General features: G+C 43.5%; 1 protein-coding gene across 1 annotated transcript; it reads right to left on the bottom strand.

The window, feature by feature from the left end:
• Positions 1-4,325: 4,325 nt before the first annotated feature.
• On the bottom strand, positions 4,326-18,609 carry LOC112080840 (P2X purinoceptor 3-like). Its single transcript, XM_024146774.1, is given in 13 exon segments — positions 4,326-4,849; positions 5,241-5,318; positions 5,630-5,695; positions 5,892-5,985; positions 11,646-11,782; positions 13,712-13,853; positions 14,070-14,104; positions 14,106-14,148; positions 16,210-16,303; positions 16,634-16,703; positions 17,035-17,106; positions 17,509-17,644; positions 18,242-18,609. Coding segments are annotated over 13 exon segments (1,212 nt in total). The 5' UTR covers positions 18,364-18,609; the 3' UTR covers positions 4,326-4,726.
• Between the last annotated feature and the right edge of the window lie 228 nt (positions 18,610-18,837).

Below are 18,837 nucleotides of genomic sequence, written 5' to 3'. Positions count from 1 at the left end.
KTTGACTCTCAGATCAATTCAGTGTCTATGATGAATTCTGAGAGTGCCTACAAAAGAATACCAAGATCTTTTATAGCCAAGATACACCCCTCTCAACTTACATGACGAACCACAGATCTTAGGAACAGTTCACAAAGAAAGACTTTTACTTGAGAGARGAGTATCCCATAGCCAGATAGCATTAGCTATAAATTATCGTTCAGTTTGGTCTCTAAAACGAGGTTCTAATCTCGTTCCTGGTACTTCATAGTACCAAAACATTACCTCATCCATCTGGAATACTCTTTAGGCTTTATTGGCCAAAGACATCGTAAATCTCCTCTGTCAGTGCTATCTCATAGAGGCCCATCCTCAGTGGAACACACACACACACACAATAGTCGACAGATTCTATTCTGTCGAATAAAACTACCATTCTAATTCAATACAAAGATTATAATATAATTTTACAAGCACTAAAACAATCTCGCAATTTTCCACGACAACCATCACTCATTCATATATATTTATGTACACATTCTTCATTCCTTTACACTTGTGTGTATAAGGTAGTTGTTGTGAAATTGTTAGGTTAGATTACTCGTTGGTTATTACTGCATTGTCGGAACTAGAAGCACAAGCATTTCGCTACACTCGCATTAACATCTGCTAACCATGTGTATGTGACAAATAACATTTGATTTGAGCACGGAAGATGCCACTGTTCCAAAACCGCCATAAAAAAGCCAGACTATGGTTTGCAACTGCACATGGGGACAAAGATCGTACTTTTTGGAGAAATGTCTTCTGGTCTGGTTGATAAACAAAAATGGAACTGTGGCCATTAAAGACCATCGTTATGTTTGGAGGAAAAAAGGGGACGCTTGCAAGCCGAAGAACACCATCCCAACCATAATTCATGGGGTGGCAGCAATCATGTTGTGGGGTGTGTTTGCTGCAGGAGGGGAACTGTGGCAAACTTCACAAAATAAGATGGCTCATTAGATTTAAGATGGTTAAAGCTGCCAAAAGCAGGCAGGGGAGAATTCCACCGTCTAATTCCAAGAGCTCCGACGTTTGGAGAGGAAGTCGGAAGTTTACTTTCGTCTGGGACTGAAAGCCCAGTTCGACACTCTCCCAGATTGGTTGGAGCAGGTCACCGTGATGAGGAAACAACCCCCATCAAACGAAGTGGGTCGATTTACCAACGACCGGGAGTCCCATCAGCCCAGTTGAACGCCTGGCGATTTGTCCCGGTAAAGCTACATTTCTAGTACATTTTTCTAAAGCCTTTGATACCATTAAATTGATTGATATTTGATACATGGGTTTTATTGCAACCTAGCTAGCTAAAGGCTCTAGTTAATAGTCCCTATTTTTGACATCAGATGTATTTTACAGAATTGTTCATTAGACCGATAAACTTTCCCCAAAGTGGTTGGTATAATCCTTTATTTTAATTATGCAATGTTACAAGATGAAAAGAAAGGTGCCTTCTTGCCCTGATAGAGTCCCCGGCCCAAACAGCGCGATCAAAACCACCTTCCTCCACAATTGTTGAAAAGTAAGCCCTAACTCTGCATCTGTGAATATATTTATTATTGCATTTTCGACTCCAAACTGCATGTTTGGAGGGAAATTATATTATAGGCTCTCACAATTAATTTGTGGATGTCATCGAATAAATAATATACTTGGCAAATAAATTAATAAAAAATGTAAAGAAATTATGCAATCAAACTGTTTTTATGTAATCCCACATGAATATATGTGCAAAAAAGAAATCTACATTCATATTTTGTTACATTGGAAATGAATGTACTTCTGGTGTATCGAAACGCAATGACACAGTCGGTGTGTTCAAAGCGTTAGAACCAAGCCAAAAGCCCTCGCATCTGGCTGGGAGGCTTTGAACTCTTCCTGGTAGGAGAGGGATGAATGGAGATGGATGGATGGAGAGAGAGAGAGGGGGGGTGAAGGGGGATTAATGAATGTGCGGAAGAGAGTAAGGGAAGGACCACTATGCCAAACGCTTTCACATCTGTCTAGGAGGCTTCAAACTCTTCCAGGTAGGAGAGGAAGTGATTGATGGAGAGAGGGGTATGGATGGAGAGAGAGGGAGTGATGAAGACAGGGCGGATAATGGGTGGATGGAGAAGAAGGTAATTTAAGGTTTGAGGAAAGAGTGATGTTCGGTAGAAGGGGGATGAGGGAAGCTTTGCAGCACAACATTTCACTTTGAACATATGACTTCTGTCTTGATATCTACATTTACAATATTCAGACCCCTTCACTTTTTCCACATTTTGTTACGTTACAGCCTTATTCTAAAATGGATTCAATTGTTTTTTTCCTCATCAATCTACACACTACCCCATAAATGACAAACACAGGTTTTTAGAAATAAAAAACGGAAATAATACATTTACGTAATTATTCAGACCTTTTACTCAGTACTATGTTGAAGCACCTTTGGAAGCGATTACAGCCTCGAGTCTTCTTGGGTATTACGCTACAAGCTAGGCACACCTGTATTTTGGGAGTTTCTCCCATTCTTCTCTGCAGATCCTCTTAAGCTCTGTCAGGTTGTATGGTGAGCATCGCTGCACAGCTATTTTCAGGTCTCTCCAAAGATGGTAAATCAGGTTCAAGTCCGAGCCTGGCTGGGCCACTCAAGGATATTCAGAGACTGGTTTTCATCAAGGATCTCTCTGTACTTTTCTCCGTTCATCTTTCCCTCGATCCTGACTAGTCTCCCAGTCCCTGCTGCTGAAAAACACCCCCACAGCATGATGCTGCCACCGTAGGGATGGCATTGGCCAGGTGATGAGAGGTGCCTGGTTTCTGTGACGCTTGGCATTCAGGCTAAAGAGTTCAATCTTGGTTTCATCAGACCAGATCATCTTGTTTCTCATAGTCTTGAGGGTCACTTTTACAGTGAGCTGTCATGTGCCTTTTACTGAGGGGTGCTTTCCGTCTGGCCACTCTACCATAAAGGCCTGATTGGTGGAGTGCTGCAGAGATAGTTGTCCTTCTGGAAGGTTCTCCCATCTCCACAGAGGAACTCTGGAGCTCTGTCAGAGTGACCATCAGGTTCTTGGTCACCTCCCTGACCAAGGCCCTTCTCCCCCGATTGCTCAGTTTGGCCGGGCGGCCGGCTCTAGAAAGAGTCTTGTTGGTTCCAAACTTTTTCCATTTAAGAATGATGGAGGCCACTGTGTTCTTGGGGACCTTCAATTATGCAGACATTTTTTGGTACACTTCCCCAGATCTGTGCCTCGACACAATCCTGTCTCGGAGCTCTACAGACAATTCCTTCGACCTCATGCCTTGGTTTTTCCTCTGACATGCACTGTCAACTGTGTGACCTTATATAGACAGGTTTGTACCTTTCCAAGTCATGTCCAATCAATTGAATTTACCACAGGTGGACTCCAATCAAGTTGTAGAAACATCTCAAGGATGATCAATGGAAACAGGATGCACCTGAGCTCAATTTCCATTCTCATAGCAAAGGGTCTGAATACTTATGTAAATAAGGTATTTCAGTTTTTTTATTTATAATACATTTGCAAAAATGTTTAAACCTGTTTTCGCTTTGTCATTATGGGGTATTGTGTGTAGATTGATGAGGAACATGTTTTATTTAATCAATTTTAGAATAAGGCTGTAAAGTAACAAAATGTGGGAAAAGTGAAGATGTCTGAATACTTTCAGAATGCTCTGTACATATTTTCTCAACACCTGTCTTTCTATCGCTCTCTCTTCCTTTGACCACCTCTTTCTTTCTCTCCCTCSTCCTCTCAGTGTTGTAAGTTTGTGTGGACCGACGGCTCCAACCGGAACCCCTGGGGAGCCCATCGCCCGCTGGACGAGCCGCGAGGACTGTGTGGAGACGAACTGGAGCAGTAAGAGCTGGATGGAGGGAGGAGTGATGGGAAGGAGAGAGGCATTGGGAAGTGGAACGACCACACGTGTTTCACCAAGAAGAGCTACGTGTGCTCCTTCAAGAACAGAGTTTGAGGAGAGAGAGAGAGACTGTGGGTCTTTTCCAATATCCACACTCACATACTTAGTACGAAGCAGCAATGGGTCGCCTGGTCAAAATATTGCACTATAAAGGATAGGGTGCCATTCCGCACTCACCCTGCTCCTTTCTCTAATGATCCCAACCCACAGATCTCCCACTGTGAAACCAAACCACAGAGAGATGTGCCTGCTTTCTGCAAACTAACAAATGCATGAAAAATAGAAATAAAAAGTGTTAAGCAAGTAAACAACTAGAGTATTTGTTTGTCTGTTTCCAGCAGGATTTGAGTCTCTGGCAGAATCAAACCAGATTCAAATTTAAGTGACATCATTTTATTTAAGTTGTGGGTAGACTTTAATACTTTGTAGAGGTAGGAGTTCAAATACARTAGTTCATGGTGGGTCACATGCAAAGTTAAGGATTACACATACAACCTCCACTATGAAAACATTACAGGTAMATTACAGGTTCATGTGAAATATTAGGGATATTACAAAGCTAGACATATATGCATTCTCTGTCCGGRGTGAAGTCTACCCTAGATACAGATCCAGGATCTGCTTCCCCTTCCCCAATCCTTACCATAACCATTTTGTGGGGAAAATGTTAAACTGATCCAAGATTAGGGTCTATGGGCAATATCACCCTAAACCTACATTTGCAGCCAAACATCCCAAATTGCCACCACCCACCCCTTTCCATTCCATTGGCTGTCCGTTAGCCGTATTGCCCAATGGAAAAGGCCCCTGAGTCGTTTGACTGCTTCTCTACTCCAATGAACTCCCTACTCCGATACAGCCCATTGCTGGATAAGGAGTTCTCGATCTGCGTGTCTGATACCTAATGGAGTAATGGTAGATTAGGGGAGGGGGGGAGAGAGAGAGGAAATGACTTTATTGAATTGTAAACACTTGAAGAACATCAGGAGCACATTTTCACTTAGTCTCCAGTTGCTATCAATGCATGATTTAAGTGGAAGTTAGAATTTGCCCCTTAGTTTCAACTATTCCCTCTGGGCCGTATATCAACTTCTTAGAGTAGGCTTACTGATTTAATATCAGTTTTTCCTTTCAGATTACAATGAATAAGATCATGGGACAGGGGTGAGCTGATCCTAGATAAGCACTCCTACTCTGAGATGGGGCCCCAGGCGTGCAAAGGCTGACACTTGTTATTAAGAGAAATATCTATATCACAGTAAGCAGGGTTGGTGTCTTGCCTCAAACTTTACCTCCTCAAACTTCTTGGCCTTGTATTGCTCTGCTCCCTTCAGAAAGTTCAAGAGTATGATGTCACAAAGCACGGTGCCCTGCAACCAATCCAAGGCAGAGAAAGAAAACAAGGTTTTAAAATAGAATAGAAAGGAATTTAAGAAATTAGGAGAGGAGAGAAGATGAGAAGAAAGGAGAAGAGATTAGAAAATAAGAATAATTTTATTTTCCCTGGAAATAACTACAGTTGGCGAGACATTTTCAAACTAGCCAATAGAGACTGTGTGGATAATATTATTACAAAGTTAAGAGACTGAAGGTGGAACAGATATGTTTTAATTTAAAACTAGCCTAGAGACGGTGTGGATACTTTGTGGATAGAAAGTAGCAACTGAAAAGAAGGGCTCACCACTCCAACTGACGTAAAGGCAGCTACCATGTTGATCAGAGTAGGGATCATGTTAAACTTCCCTGCCTGTAAGAAACAAGTTAAGTAAAACATTTTTTTAAGGGGTTAAGTATTTTACAGAAGTAAACACACACGACCCCCCCCCCCCCCCATCTAATAACACATATATGTAGAACAGTCATGGACCCACATAGGCAATTAGACTCATGCAAACCACAGACATATTCACACACACACACACACTTCCGTTAAAATCACTCACATTTCCATTGACAAGCACATCAAACCTGATGGCATAGGCCTTGAGCAGAGTACGGTAATCTGTCCCGTTGTCCATCTTGTAGTACTTAGCATACCTATCAGCACAACATGGACAGAGAGTAAGGACATGGGCAATGCACATGGGTTGACAGTTAATCCTACCCCAAGTCCCTATTTACAAACGAAGCATGTATTTAGTGAATCCGCCAGATCAGAGGGAGTAGGGATGACCAGGGATGTTCTATTGTTAAGTTTCTGAATTAGACCATTTTCCTGTCCTGCTAAGCATTCCAAATGCATCGAGTACTTTTGGTTGTCAGGGAAAATGTATGGAGTAAAAAGTACATCATTTTCTTTCGATTTTGGAAAATTGCGCCGAAGAGGATGGCTGACGTTTTACATGCCCATAATCAATTGTGCTCTTTTGCTCGTAACTTATTMTTTTACTTATTTTGTGCATAATGTTGGTTCTACTGTCTCTTATGACCGAAAATAACTTCTGGACATCAGAACTGGGATTACTCACCACGGACTGGAAGAAGCTTTTTCCTTTAATGAGTCCAACGAGAAGGACATACTGCTCTCCCGGGGACAGGCTCAAATCCCAGTCACTTGCGTGAAGAAAAGACGTAGGAAAAGAGGACGCAGATCAGGCTGCCTTTTGAGAATCCGTAAGCGAGCGAGTAAACTCCCATTACCATCAATTCTACTTGCATTCATTGGAAAATAAAATGTATGACCTACGATTACGATTTTCCTACCAACGAGATATTAAGACCTGTAATATCCTATGTTTGGCTGAATGACGACACAGACAATATAGATCTGAATGGATTTTCAATGCACCGGCAGAACAGAGATGCTACGTCTGGTAAGACAAGGGGTGGGGATGTGTGTCTTTTTGTCAATAACAGCTGGTGCGCAATGTCAAATATGAAAGAAGTCTTGAGGTATTCTTCGCCTGAGGTAGAGCACCTTATGATAAGCTGTAGACCACACTATCTACCAAGAGAGTTCTCATCTATATTATTCGTAGCTGTCTATTTACCACCACAGACCGATGCTGGCACTAAGAGCGCACTCAACAAACTCTATAAAGCCATAAGCAAACAAGAAAATTCTCTCCCAGAAGCAGCGCTCTTAGTGGCCGGGGACTTTAATGCAGGCAAACTTAAATCAGTTTTACCCAATTCTTACCAACATGTCACATGTGCAACCAGAGGAAAAAAACTCTCGATCACTTTTACTCCACACACACAGATGCATACAAACCTCTCCCCCGCCCTCCATTTGGCAAATCCAACCATAATTCTATTCTCCTGATTCCTGCTTACAAGCTAAAACTTAAACAGGAAGTACCAGTGACTCGCTCAATACGGAAGTGGTCAGATGGTGCGGATGCTACGCTACCGGACTGTTTTTCTAGCACAGACCCGAATATGTTCCGAGATTCATCGAATGGTATTAAGGAGTATACCACCTCAGTCATCAGCTTCATCAATAAGTGCATTCCCACAGTGACCGTACGTACATATCCCAACCAGAAGCCATGGATTACAGGCAACATCCGCATCGAGCTAAAGGCTAGAGCTGCCGCTTTCAAGGAGCGGGACACTAATCCGGACACCTATATGAAATCCCGCTATTCCCTCAGATGAACCATCAACCAAACAAAGCATCAATACAGGTTTAAGATTGAATCCTACTACACCGGCTTAGACGCTCGTCAGATGTGGCAGGGCTTGAAAACTATTATGGGCTACAAAGGGAAACCCAGATGCAAGCTGCTCAGCTTGTTAGCCGATGTGTTAGCCGATAACGCTCTTGTTAGCCGATGTGAGCAAGACCTTTAAACAGGTCAACATTCACAAAGCCGCAGGGCSAGATGGATTACCAGAACGTGTACGCAAAGCATTCGCGGACCAACTGGCAAGTGTCTTCACAGACATTTTCAACCTCTCCCTGACTGAGTCTGTAATACCTACATGTTTCAAGCATACCACCATAGTTCCTGTGCCCAAGGAAGCGAAAGTAACCTGCCTAAATGATTACCACACCGTAGCACGCACGCCGGTAGCCATGAAGTGCTTTGAAAGGCTGGTCATGGCTCACATCAACAGCATCCTTCTGGATACCCTAGACCCACTCCAGTTAGCATACAACCCCAACAGATCCACGGATGACGCAATCTCAATCCCACTCAACACTGCCCTTTCCCACCTGGACAAAAGGAACACCTACGTGAGAATGGTGTTCATTGAGTACAGCYCAGCGTTCAACACCATAGTGCCCACAAAGCTCATCACTAAGCTAAGGATCCTGGGACTAAACACCTCCCTCTGCAACTGGATCCTGGACTTCCTGACGGGCCGCCCCTAGGTGGTAAGGGTAGGCAACAACATGTCTGCCACACTGATCCTCAACACTGGGGCCCCTCAGGRGTGTGTAATCCCCTCCTGTACCTGTTCAGCCCACGACTGCGTGGCCAAACACGACTCCAACACCATCATTAAGTTTGCTGACAACACAACAGTGGTAGACCTGATCACCAACAACAATGAGATAGCCTATAGGGWGGAGGTCAGAGAACTGGCAGTGTGGTTCCAGGACAACAACCTCTCCCTCAATGTGAGYAAGACAAAGGAGCTGATCGTGGACTACAGGAAAAGGCGGGCTGAACARGCCCCCATTAACATCAACGGGGCTGTAGTGGAGCAGGTCGAGAGTTTCAAGTTCCTTGGTGTCCACATCACCAACAATCTATCATGACCCATACACACCAAGACAGTCGTGAAGAGGGCACGACAAAACCTTTTCCCCCTCAGGAGACTGAAAAGATTTGKCATGGGTCCCCAGATCCTCAAAAAGTTCTACAGCTGCACCATCGAGAGCATGCTGACCGGTKGCATCCCCGCCTGGTATGGCAACTGCTCGACATCTGACCGTAAGGCACTACAGAGGTTAGTGCGTACGGCCCAGTACATGACTGGGGCCAAGCTTCCTGCAATCTAAGACCTATATAATAGGCGGTGTCAGAGGAAAACCCATAAAATTGACAGAGACTCCAGTCACCCAAGTCATAGACTGTTTTCTTTGATATCACATGGCAAGCGGTACCGGAGCGCCAAGTCTAGRACCAAAAGGCTCCTTAACAGCTTCTACCCCCAAGCCATAAGACTGCTGAACAATTAATCACTTGACCCCCCCCCACATTTGTTTTGTACACTGCTGCTACTCGCTGTTTATTATCTATGCATAGTTACTTCACCCCTACCTACATGTACAAATGACCTCTAACCTGTACCCCYGCACACTGACTTGGTTCCGGTACCCTCTGTATTGCCTCGTTATTGTTATGTTATTGTGTTACTTTTCATAATTTTTTACTTTTGTTTATTTGGTAAATATTTTCTTAACTCTTCTTGAACTGCACTTGGTTAAGGGCTTGTGAGTAAGCATTTCACGGTAAGGTCTACACTTGTTGTATTCGGCGCATGTGACAAATAAAGTTTGATTTGAATTGAATATACAGTGTAGTGAAGTAAAAGTAAAAGTTGTCAAAAATAGTAAAGTAAAGGACAGATACCCCAAAAAACTACTTAAGTAGTACTTTCAAGTATTTGTACTTAAGTACCTTACACCACTGGAGATATATAGAGATCTCATCTTTGTATCTGTCCCATTATGGCATCAGAGACAGCGATTGAGGCTGTCTCCATCYTGAAGAAGTCAATTTTCTGCTTCTTTTGTGTTTGGAAAAAGTGTGATTTACTGCCACTTGCMGTGCTGGAGTCAAATCAAATCAAATTTTATTGRTCACATACACATAGTTATTAGATGTTAATGCGAGTGTAGCGAAATGCTTGTGCTTCTAGTTCCGACAGTGCAGTAATATCTAACAAGTAATCTAACAATTTCACAACAACTACCTAATACACACAAATGTAAAGGAATGGAATAAGAATATGTTCATATAAATATATGGATGAGCAATGACAGAGCGGCATAGGCAAGATGCAATAGATGGTATAAAATACAGTATATACTGTACATATGAGATGAGTAATGTAAGATATGTAAACATTATTAAAGTGGCATTTTTTTAAAGTGGCTAATGATTTGAGTCTGTATGTAGGCAGCAGCCTCTTTGTGTTAGTGATGGCTGTTTAACAATCTGATGGCCTTGAGATAGAAGCTGTTTTTCAGTATCTCGGTCCCAGCTTTGATGTACCTGTACTGACCTCGTCTCCTGGATGGTAGCGGGGTGAACAGGCAGTGGCTCGGGTGGTTGTTGTCCTTGATAATCTTTTTGGCCTTCCTGTGACATCGGGTGCTGTAGGTGTCCTGGAGGGCAGGTAGTCTTCCCCCGGTGATGCGTTGTGCAGACCGCACCACCCTCTGGAGAGATTGAGGGCGGTGCAGTTGCCATACCAGGCGGTGATACAGCCCGACAGGATGCTCTCAATTGTGCATYTGTAAAAGTTTGTGAGGGTTTTAGGTGACAAGCCAAATTTCTTCAGCCTCTTCTTCACCACTCTGTCTGTGTGGGTGGACCATTTCAGTTTGTCCGTGATGTGTATGCAGAGGAACTTAAAACTTTCCACCTTCTCCACTACAGTCCCGTCGATGTGGATAGGAGGGTGCTCCCTCTGCTGTTTCCTGAAGTCCACGATCATCTCCTTTGTTTTGTTGATGTTGAGTGAGAGGTTGTTTTCCTCCCAACACACTCCAAGTGCCATTACCTCCTCCCTGGTTCCTGAACCAAATCTTGTGTGTCATTCAGTTGTTGTTGCCACTAGGTGGTGATCTAGCTCAGTGGTTTTCAACTGGTGTGCCTTGAGGAACTCAGGTGTGCCGCGAAACTTTTCCTAATCTGGATAATTTTTGGAACACTCACTTATACACGTGACCTGTGAAATGCACATGGAATTTTGTCTTGGGAGCACCARTGCCGCTCAGACAATACATTGAATGGCACATTGTTTCAAGTCCCGTGTGCTCAGGCTGTTGTTACCTTGGTATCATTTGAAGGTCACGCATCAGGAGCAAAGTCATTTTAATAATTTTACTTTGCCTGTGACTGAGAACCATTAGCACATGCACGTCTGATTAGGCTTACCCGTGCCACAGCCTCTGCCATAGAAAAATACGGAGCATGGTTTTGTGTTCCTGGTTGCACCTTTACAATGCAGAAAACCAATGTCTCTAACCCAACCCGTTCAAAAGGAATTATCTATTTTATCAGAGCTAAAGAAAAATCCTTCCAGCACATTTTCGCGGGGTGCTCCATGAAGGGGTATCAGAAAAATGTATCRTCATGAATAAGGAACTATGAAAATAGTTCAAATAAACCCGATTTAATCTATAAAAATGCTTGTCACAGAAGTAGATGACTTGCAGTGTGGATCAGATAAGACGGAGTTCATTTACACTAAATCAATTAATAGGGACATTTTAGGTGTCAGACCGAATTTTTTCTTCCATCAAGCTGTGCCATGGTACAATCACTGATCTAGCTTAAAGCCATTTACTACCCATAGGCAACCCAATTTGATGAAGAAGACAATGCTCAGATCATTGACTGATCGCTCCCAACCCATAGGAATCCCCTCCCATTTGACTACTTTAAAATGGTGTACGCCCTCAATGGCAATGTCCATGCAAAAACGGGTTATATACATCTAGATATCTCTATGTATCTCTATGGGGCTCACTCTCTAAAGGCCAGAGGTTAGAGGTCAGAGGTCATGGCTACCTGAAGTTGTACCCGGGGGAGACGCTGTTCTTCTCCGACATGGCGTCCAGCCGGGTGAAGGARTAGGAGGGGTTACACTCATCCTCTGACTTGTCCAGGTCACACATCCAGCCGATCTTTATACCTATCACCCCTCCCTGTAGGAAGGGGTTGACATACATTTAGAAAATCTCTCTCATTTGTTACTTTATGAGAGTGGGAAAAAGACAGCATTTGAATGTAGGCTAAAGGGGAAGGAGTGAATACAGCTGACGGGTAGGAAAAAGAGAGAAAGAGAGCATAATATGTGAGTATATAAAAAGACTGGTATCGATGGAAATAACTGTGGATAGAAATCACAGGAGGCTGCTAATAACGGCCGGAACGGAGCAACTGAAATGGCACCAAACAACTGGAAACCACGTGTTTGATGTATTTGTTATCATTCCACTGATTCCACTCCAGTCATGAATAAGAACCTGTTCGCCCCAATTAAGGTGCCACCAACGTTCAGTGATAGTAATACAGTGCATTCAGAAGTTATTCAGAACCTTTCCTTCATTACACATTTTGTTACATGACAGCCTTATTCTAAAATGGATAAAATAATTCCCCTCTCCCCCCCCTCATCAATCTACACACAATAACCATAATGACAAAGCAAAAACTGTTTTTTAGAAATGTTTGCAAATGTATATATTAAAAAAAAACTGAAATAACTTATTTACATAAGTATTCAGACCCTTTGCTATGAAACTCGAAATTGAGCTCAGGTGCATCCTGTTTCCATTGATTATCCTTGAGATGTTTCTACAACTTGATTGGAGTCCACCTGTGGTAAATTCAATTGATTGGACATGATTTGGAACGGCACACACCTGTCTATATGAGGTCCCACAGTTGACAGTGCATGTCAGAGCAAAAACCAAGCAACGAGGTCGAAGGGATTCTCTGTAGAGCTCTGAGACAGGATTGTGTCGAGGCACAGATCTAGTGAAGGGTACCAAAATGTTTCTGCAGCATTGAAGGTCCCCAAGAACACAGTGGCCTCCATCATTCTTAAAAGGAAATACTTTGCAACCACCAAGACTTTTCCTATAGCTGGACACCCGGGCCAAACTGAGCAATTGGGAGAGAAGGGCCTTGGTCAGGGAGGTGATCAAGAACCCCATGGTCACTCTGACAGAGCCCCAGAGTTCGTCTGTGAAGATGGGAGAACCTTCCATAAGGACAACCATCTCTGCAGCACTCCATCAATCAGGCCTTTATGGTAGAGTGGCCAGACGGAAGCCTCTCCTCAGTAAAAGGCACATGACAGCCCATTTGGAGTTTTYCAAAAGGCACAAAAAAAACAAGATTCTCTGGTCTGATTAAACYAAGATTGAACTCTTTAGCCTGAATGCCAAGCGTCACAGAAACCAGGCACCTCTTTTCAGCGGCAGGGACTGGGAGATGAACGGAGCAAACTACAGAGATCCTTGATGAAAACCTGCTCCAGACTGCTCAGGACTTCTGTTCAGGACTGGACAATGACCCTAAGCAAACAGCCAAGACAACTTAGAAGTGGCTTCGGGGCAAGTCCCTAAATGTCCTTGAGTGGCCCAGCCAGAGCCCGGACCTGAACCCAATCGAACATCTCTGGAGAGACCTGAAAATAGCTGTGCAGTGACGTTTCTCATCCAACCTGACAGAGCTTGAGAGGATCTGCAGAGAAGAATGGGAGAAACTCCCCAAATACAGGTGTGCCAAGCTTGTAGCATCATACCCAAGAAGACTCGAGGCTGTAATCGCTGYCAAATGTGCTTCAACAAAGTACTGAGTAAAGGGTCTAAATACTTATGTAAATGTCATATTTCAGTTTTTTTTATTWAAAAAAAAGCCACAAAAATCCTAAATACTGTTTTTGCTTTGTCATTATGGGGCATTGTGTGTAGATTGATGAGGGAAAATAACAATTGAATCCATTTTTGAATAAGGCTGTAACATAACATGTGGAAAAAGTGAAGGGGTCTGAATACTTTCTGAATGAACTGCATGTCAAGTTAATATACTAGTATGGATATACACCTGGGAGTGAACCACCATACCTTCTGTGCCAGCGTGGTAAAGTTCTGGTGTGCATAGCGGATGACGTCCCCCACCCTGAAGATGGGACAGTAGGTATTGTTCTCATGGTCAAAGTTACACGCCTTGATGTACTGAGGGGTGATAGTGGGCAGGAAGTTACCCCTGAGACATGCACACACACACACACACACACACACACACACACACACACACACACACACACACCAACACACACACACACACACACACACACACACAACACACACCACACACACAACCACAAACACAGGAGAGACAGGGGACCAGTTAGAGTTGTTACATGATTATCTTTATCTGTGTCATCAACATCATCAACATCATCATCATCATCATCCTCACTTGGTGAAGTTGAAGAGGGGGAAACGGATGCTGTTTCTTGATGAAGATGGTGAAGTTCTCCACCTCCATCATAGGATGCCTGAGGGAAGGTCAGAAAGAAGACCATGTTCATTCATCAACATACACATCTGAGCGCGACGTATGCTCTGACATCGCTCGTCCATATGTATACAGTCTTAATTCATTCCTACTTAGATTTGTGTGTACTGGGTATATGTTGTGTAATTTGTTAGATATTACTTGTAAGATATTACTGCACTGTCGGAACTAGAAGCACAAGCGTTTCGCTTCAACCGCAATAACATCTGCTAATCACGTGTATGTGACCAATAACATCTGCTAATCACGTGTATGTGACCAATGCATTTGATTTGGAAGTGTCGCTGCCGTGTCAGTGTGGAAGGCGTGAAAAAATGATTGTTGTCTATCAACAATGACAAGCCACCGGGGTCTGACAATCTGAATGGAAAATTATTGAGGATAATAGCGGACGATATTGCCACATCTTCAATTTAAGCCTACTAGAAAGCGTATGCCCTCAGGCCTGGAGGGAAGCTAAAGTCATCCCCTACCCAAGAATAGTAAAGCACCCCTTACTGGCTCAAATAGCCAACCAATCAGCCTGTTACCAACCCATAGTAAACTTCTGGAGAAAATTGTGTTTGACCAGATACAATGCTATTTCACAGTAAACAAATTGACAACAGACTTTCAGCATGCATATAGGAAAGGACACTCAACAAGCATGGTTGAGAGAAATTGATAATACAATTATTGTGGGGGCTGTCTTGTTAGACTTCAGTGCAGCTTTTAACATTATCAATCATAGTCTGCTGCTGGAAGAATGTATGTGTTATGGCTTTACACCCCCTGCTATAATGTGGATAAATAGTTACTTGTCAGAGGGTGTTCTTTAATGGAAGCCTCTCAAACATAATTCAGGTAGAACCAGGAATTCCCCAGGGTAGCTGTTTAGGCCCCTTGCTTTTTTCAATCAATACTAACGACATGCCACTGGCTTTGAGTAAGGCCAGTGTGTTTATGTATGCGGATGACTCAACACTATACACGTCAGCTACTACAGTGACTGAAATGACTGCAACACTTAACAAAGAGCTGCAGTTAGTTTTGGAATGGGTAGCAAGGAATAAGTTACTCCTAAATATTTCCAAAACGAAAAGCATTGTATTTGGAACAAATCATTCACTAAATCCTAAACCGTCACTACATCTCGTAATGAATAATGTGGAAATTGAGCAAGTTGAGGTGACTAAACTGTTTGGAGTAACCCTGGATTGTAAACTGTCATGGTCAAAACGTATTGATACAACAGTAGCTAAGATGGGGAGAAGTCTGTCCATAATAAAGCGCTGCTCTGCCTTTTAAACAACACTATCAACAAGGCAGGTCCTACAGTCCCTGGTTTTGTCGCACCTGGACTACTGTTCAATCGTGTGGTCAGGTGCCACAATGAGGGACTTGGGAAAATTGCAGTTGGCTCAGAACAGGGCAGCACGGCTGGCCCTTAAGTACACGGAGAGCTAATGGAGAGCTAACATTAATGACATGCACGTCAATCTCTCATGGCTCAAAGTGGAAGAGAGATGGACTTCCTCATTACTTGTTTTTGAAAAGAGGTGTTGACAAGCTGAAGGTACCGAGCTGTCTGTTTAAAATACTAGCACACTCGGACACCCATGCATACCCCATAAGACATGCCACCAGAGGTCTCTTCAGAGTCCCCAAGTCCAGAACAGAATATGGGAGGCACACAGTACTACATAGAGCCATGACTACATGGAATTCTATTCCACATCAGGTAACTGATGCAAGCAGTAGAATCAGATTTAAAAAGCAGGTAAAAATACACCTTATAGAACAGCGGGGACTGTGAAGTAACGCAAACATAGGCACAGACACATGCACACACACACACACACACACATGATAACATATGCACTATACACACACATACACATAGATTTTGCATTGTAGACATGTGGTTGTGGAGTATGTGCCTGAGGGCACACACTTAGTAATGTAATGTTTTTAAAATGGTATAACTGCCTTAATTTTGCCAGACCCCAGGAAGAGTAGCTGCTGCCTTGTCAAATACACACGCACGCACACGGTTACCCACGTCTTGATGTAGTCGATCTCCGCCTGGCACCAGCCTCTGATCTCACAGGTGTTGAGGGTGTCGTTGAAATGGACACACCTGCCCGTCGGAAGACCTGAGGAAGAGAGGTAGGGAAAAGAGAGAGGGGGATAGAGAGAGAGAGGTAGGGGAGAGAGAGACACAGAGAAAGAAAGAAAGAAAGAAAGAAAGAAAGAAAGAAAGAAAGAAAGAAAGAAAGAAAGAAAGAAAGAAAGAAAGAAAGAAAGAAAGAAAGAAAGAGAGGATATATGACACAGAAAGGGGGAGGACGGATAGGGACAATAAATGACAAAGACCAAACCATTATTCCGGAAGCAACTGTTTGGCAAATTGTGTAACATCTTCTATCCTCTGAAGGAAAGACAATAAGGAAGTGAATTGATACAGAAAAAGTGGAGAACCTCACCATTTCCTCCAGGCTTGTTGAGGAACCTAGTGCAGTTGTTGTCGTGTGTACACTTGTATTTCATCTCACTCTGTGCATCACACATAATACACTGTTAGAGTAACATACAGAGACAGAGAGAGAGAGAAAGACAGATACAAAGAGACAGAGAGAGAAAGAAAGAGACATAAAGAGACAGACAGAGAAAGAGATAGAGGAGAGAGAGAGAGAGAGAGAGAACATATGGGGGGGAGACAACAGAGGGCCGATGGTAGAGTAACATACAGAGACAGAGACAGACAGACAGAGACAGACAGACACAAAGAGACAGACAGAGACAGAAAGAGACAGAGGATAGAGAGAGAGAGAGAACATATGGGGGGGAGACAACAGAGGGCCGATGGTAGAGTAAGTGGTCTCACTTCGGGACAGTATCCCTGCACCTGGTTCTCTGTGATGATGAGTTTGGTGATGATGCAGAACACAGAAGCCCCCTGTCAGACCACACACACACACACACAGCATCAAAAACACTCCCATTTCCATTGACCAGCACATCAAACCTGATGTCATAATCCACACATACCTCAGTATCAATATTTGGTATCCATTTTGTGTCAAGTATTAAGTGATGTTTAAAGGGCTTTTAACAAATCCACTAAAGCGCCGACAACAACCCAGATATTAACAAAGACTGAGCAAGCAGAGGAGACAGAGGCTATACAACAACTATACAAAGGCTCCTTAGTCAATCAATCAATGCCAATTGCCAACATCAACATAAGGCATCCAAATATCTCAGACCATAATCAATAGTGTCGCCTGTCGGTGTGTGTGTCCTGTGTGTGTGTGTGTGTGTGTGTGCGTACGGATGTTTGCGTGTGTTTGTGTGTTACCTGAGAGGGGGTGACGTACTCAGCTACGTCCATGACTCGGTTGTTGTACAGTCCAAAGCCTTTGACTTTGGTCATGACAGACGACTCTATAGCCGTGTCTCTGATCTGGTACGCCTGCTCATGCACAAACACCCACCTGAGAGAGGTGCAGGAGAGGAGAGGAAGAAGGAGAGAGAAGAAGAGRGGGGGGGGGGGGGGGGGGTTGGAGAGAGATAACATTACATAAGCGGGGTTGAGATAACATAATGGGAAAATCATTCAATCACAGTTTCCCTTCTCTTTCTGTCACGTATAGAGCAAAAATGAATGATCTTTGAGTCTTTAAAGACTAGCCATTTGTTGGGCTGAAAGAGATTCTAATTAACAAACAATAGATTTGTAAGATTGAGCTCCATAAGCACAAGACGTTGAAACAAACGTTTGGTTGAAAAGACGTTGAAAATACATAAAGCACAGCCTTTACATAAAGCACAGCCAGAAATGTGCGTCTGACTGGAAGTGTGCGGAGACTTTTTCCTGTTTCTCCAATGAAAGACGCTGAAAAGACGTCTTTCAACCAGTTTTTCTCACTGGGAGATCCAGAATGAGCACAGAGTGATAGTACTTCCGTCTGACTGGAAGTGTGCGGAGACTTTTTCCTGTTTCTCCAATGAAAGACGTTGAAAAGACGTCTTTCAACCAATTCCTCTCACCGGGAGATCCAGAATGTGAGTGATAGAGCGATACTACTGACCCGATGAAGTAGGTGATGATGAGGAGCTGAACGACGCGGTTGATGATCCCGATGGTCCAGCTCTTTACCACCACCGACTTGGTGGTCTCGTAGGTGAAGAAGTCCGTGATAAACGTCCACATCCTGGCGTTGAGGCAACCCGCAACACCCAATAAATTCAACGTGTCACAGCCAACAATCTACAGAATGCCTCTTCAGAGAGTGTGTACAGTATGTGTGACTTAGCTACCCCCCCCCCCCAAAAAACAAAAGACAAATCTCAAGATCTGTTGGTTTCCCTACATACTAAAACACTGTTATTTGTTCCAAAAAAGCAACCTGATCCTATTCTTCTCTTCTTTCAAAAAGGTCCAAATAACAGACCTCAATGTCGCTGCTGAAGTAGTGAAATGGTAAACATCCTTACACTCTCCCTCCCCCTTTCTCCATCTCTCTTTGCCCCCCTCGCTCCATCTCTCTTTACCCCCCTCTCTCCATCTCTCTCTTTGCCCCCCTCTCTCCATCTCTCTCTTTGCCCCCCTCGCTCCATCTCTCTCTTTACCTCCCTTCCTCCCTCCCCCTCTCTCTTTCTGTCTCTGCTTTTTTCTTTCCTCCAC

Source organism: Salvelinus sp. IW2-2015, unplaced genomic scaffold, assembly GCF_002910315.2.
Source record: "Salvelinus sp. IW2-2015 unplaced genomic scaffold, ASM291031v2 Un_scaffold16527, whole genome shotgun sequence".
Classification (NCBI taxonomy): Eukaryota; Metazoa; Chordata; class Actinopteri; order Salmoniformes; family Salmonidae; genus Salvelinus; species Salvelinus sp. IW2-2015.
This window is presented reverse-complemented; position numbering and strand designations above follow the sequence as displayed.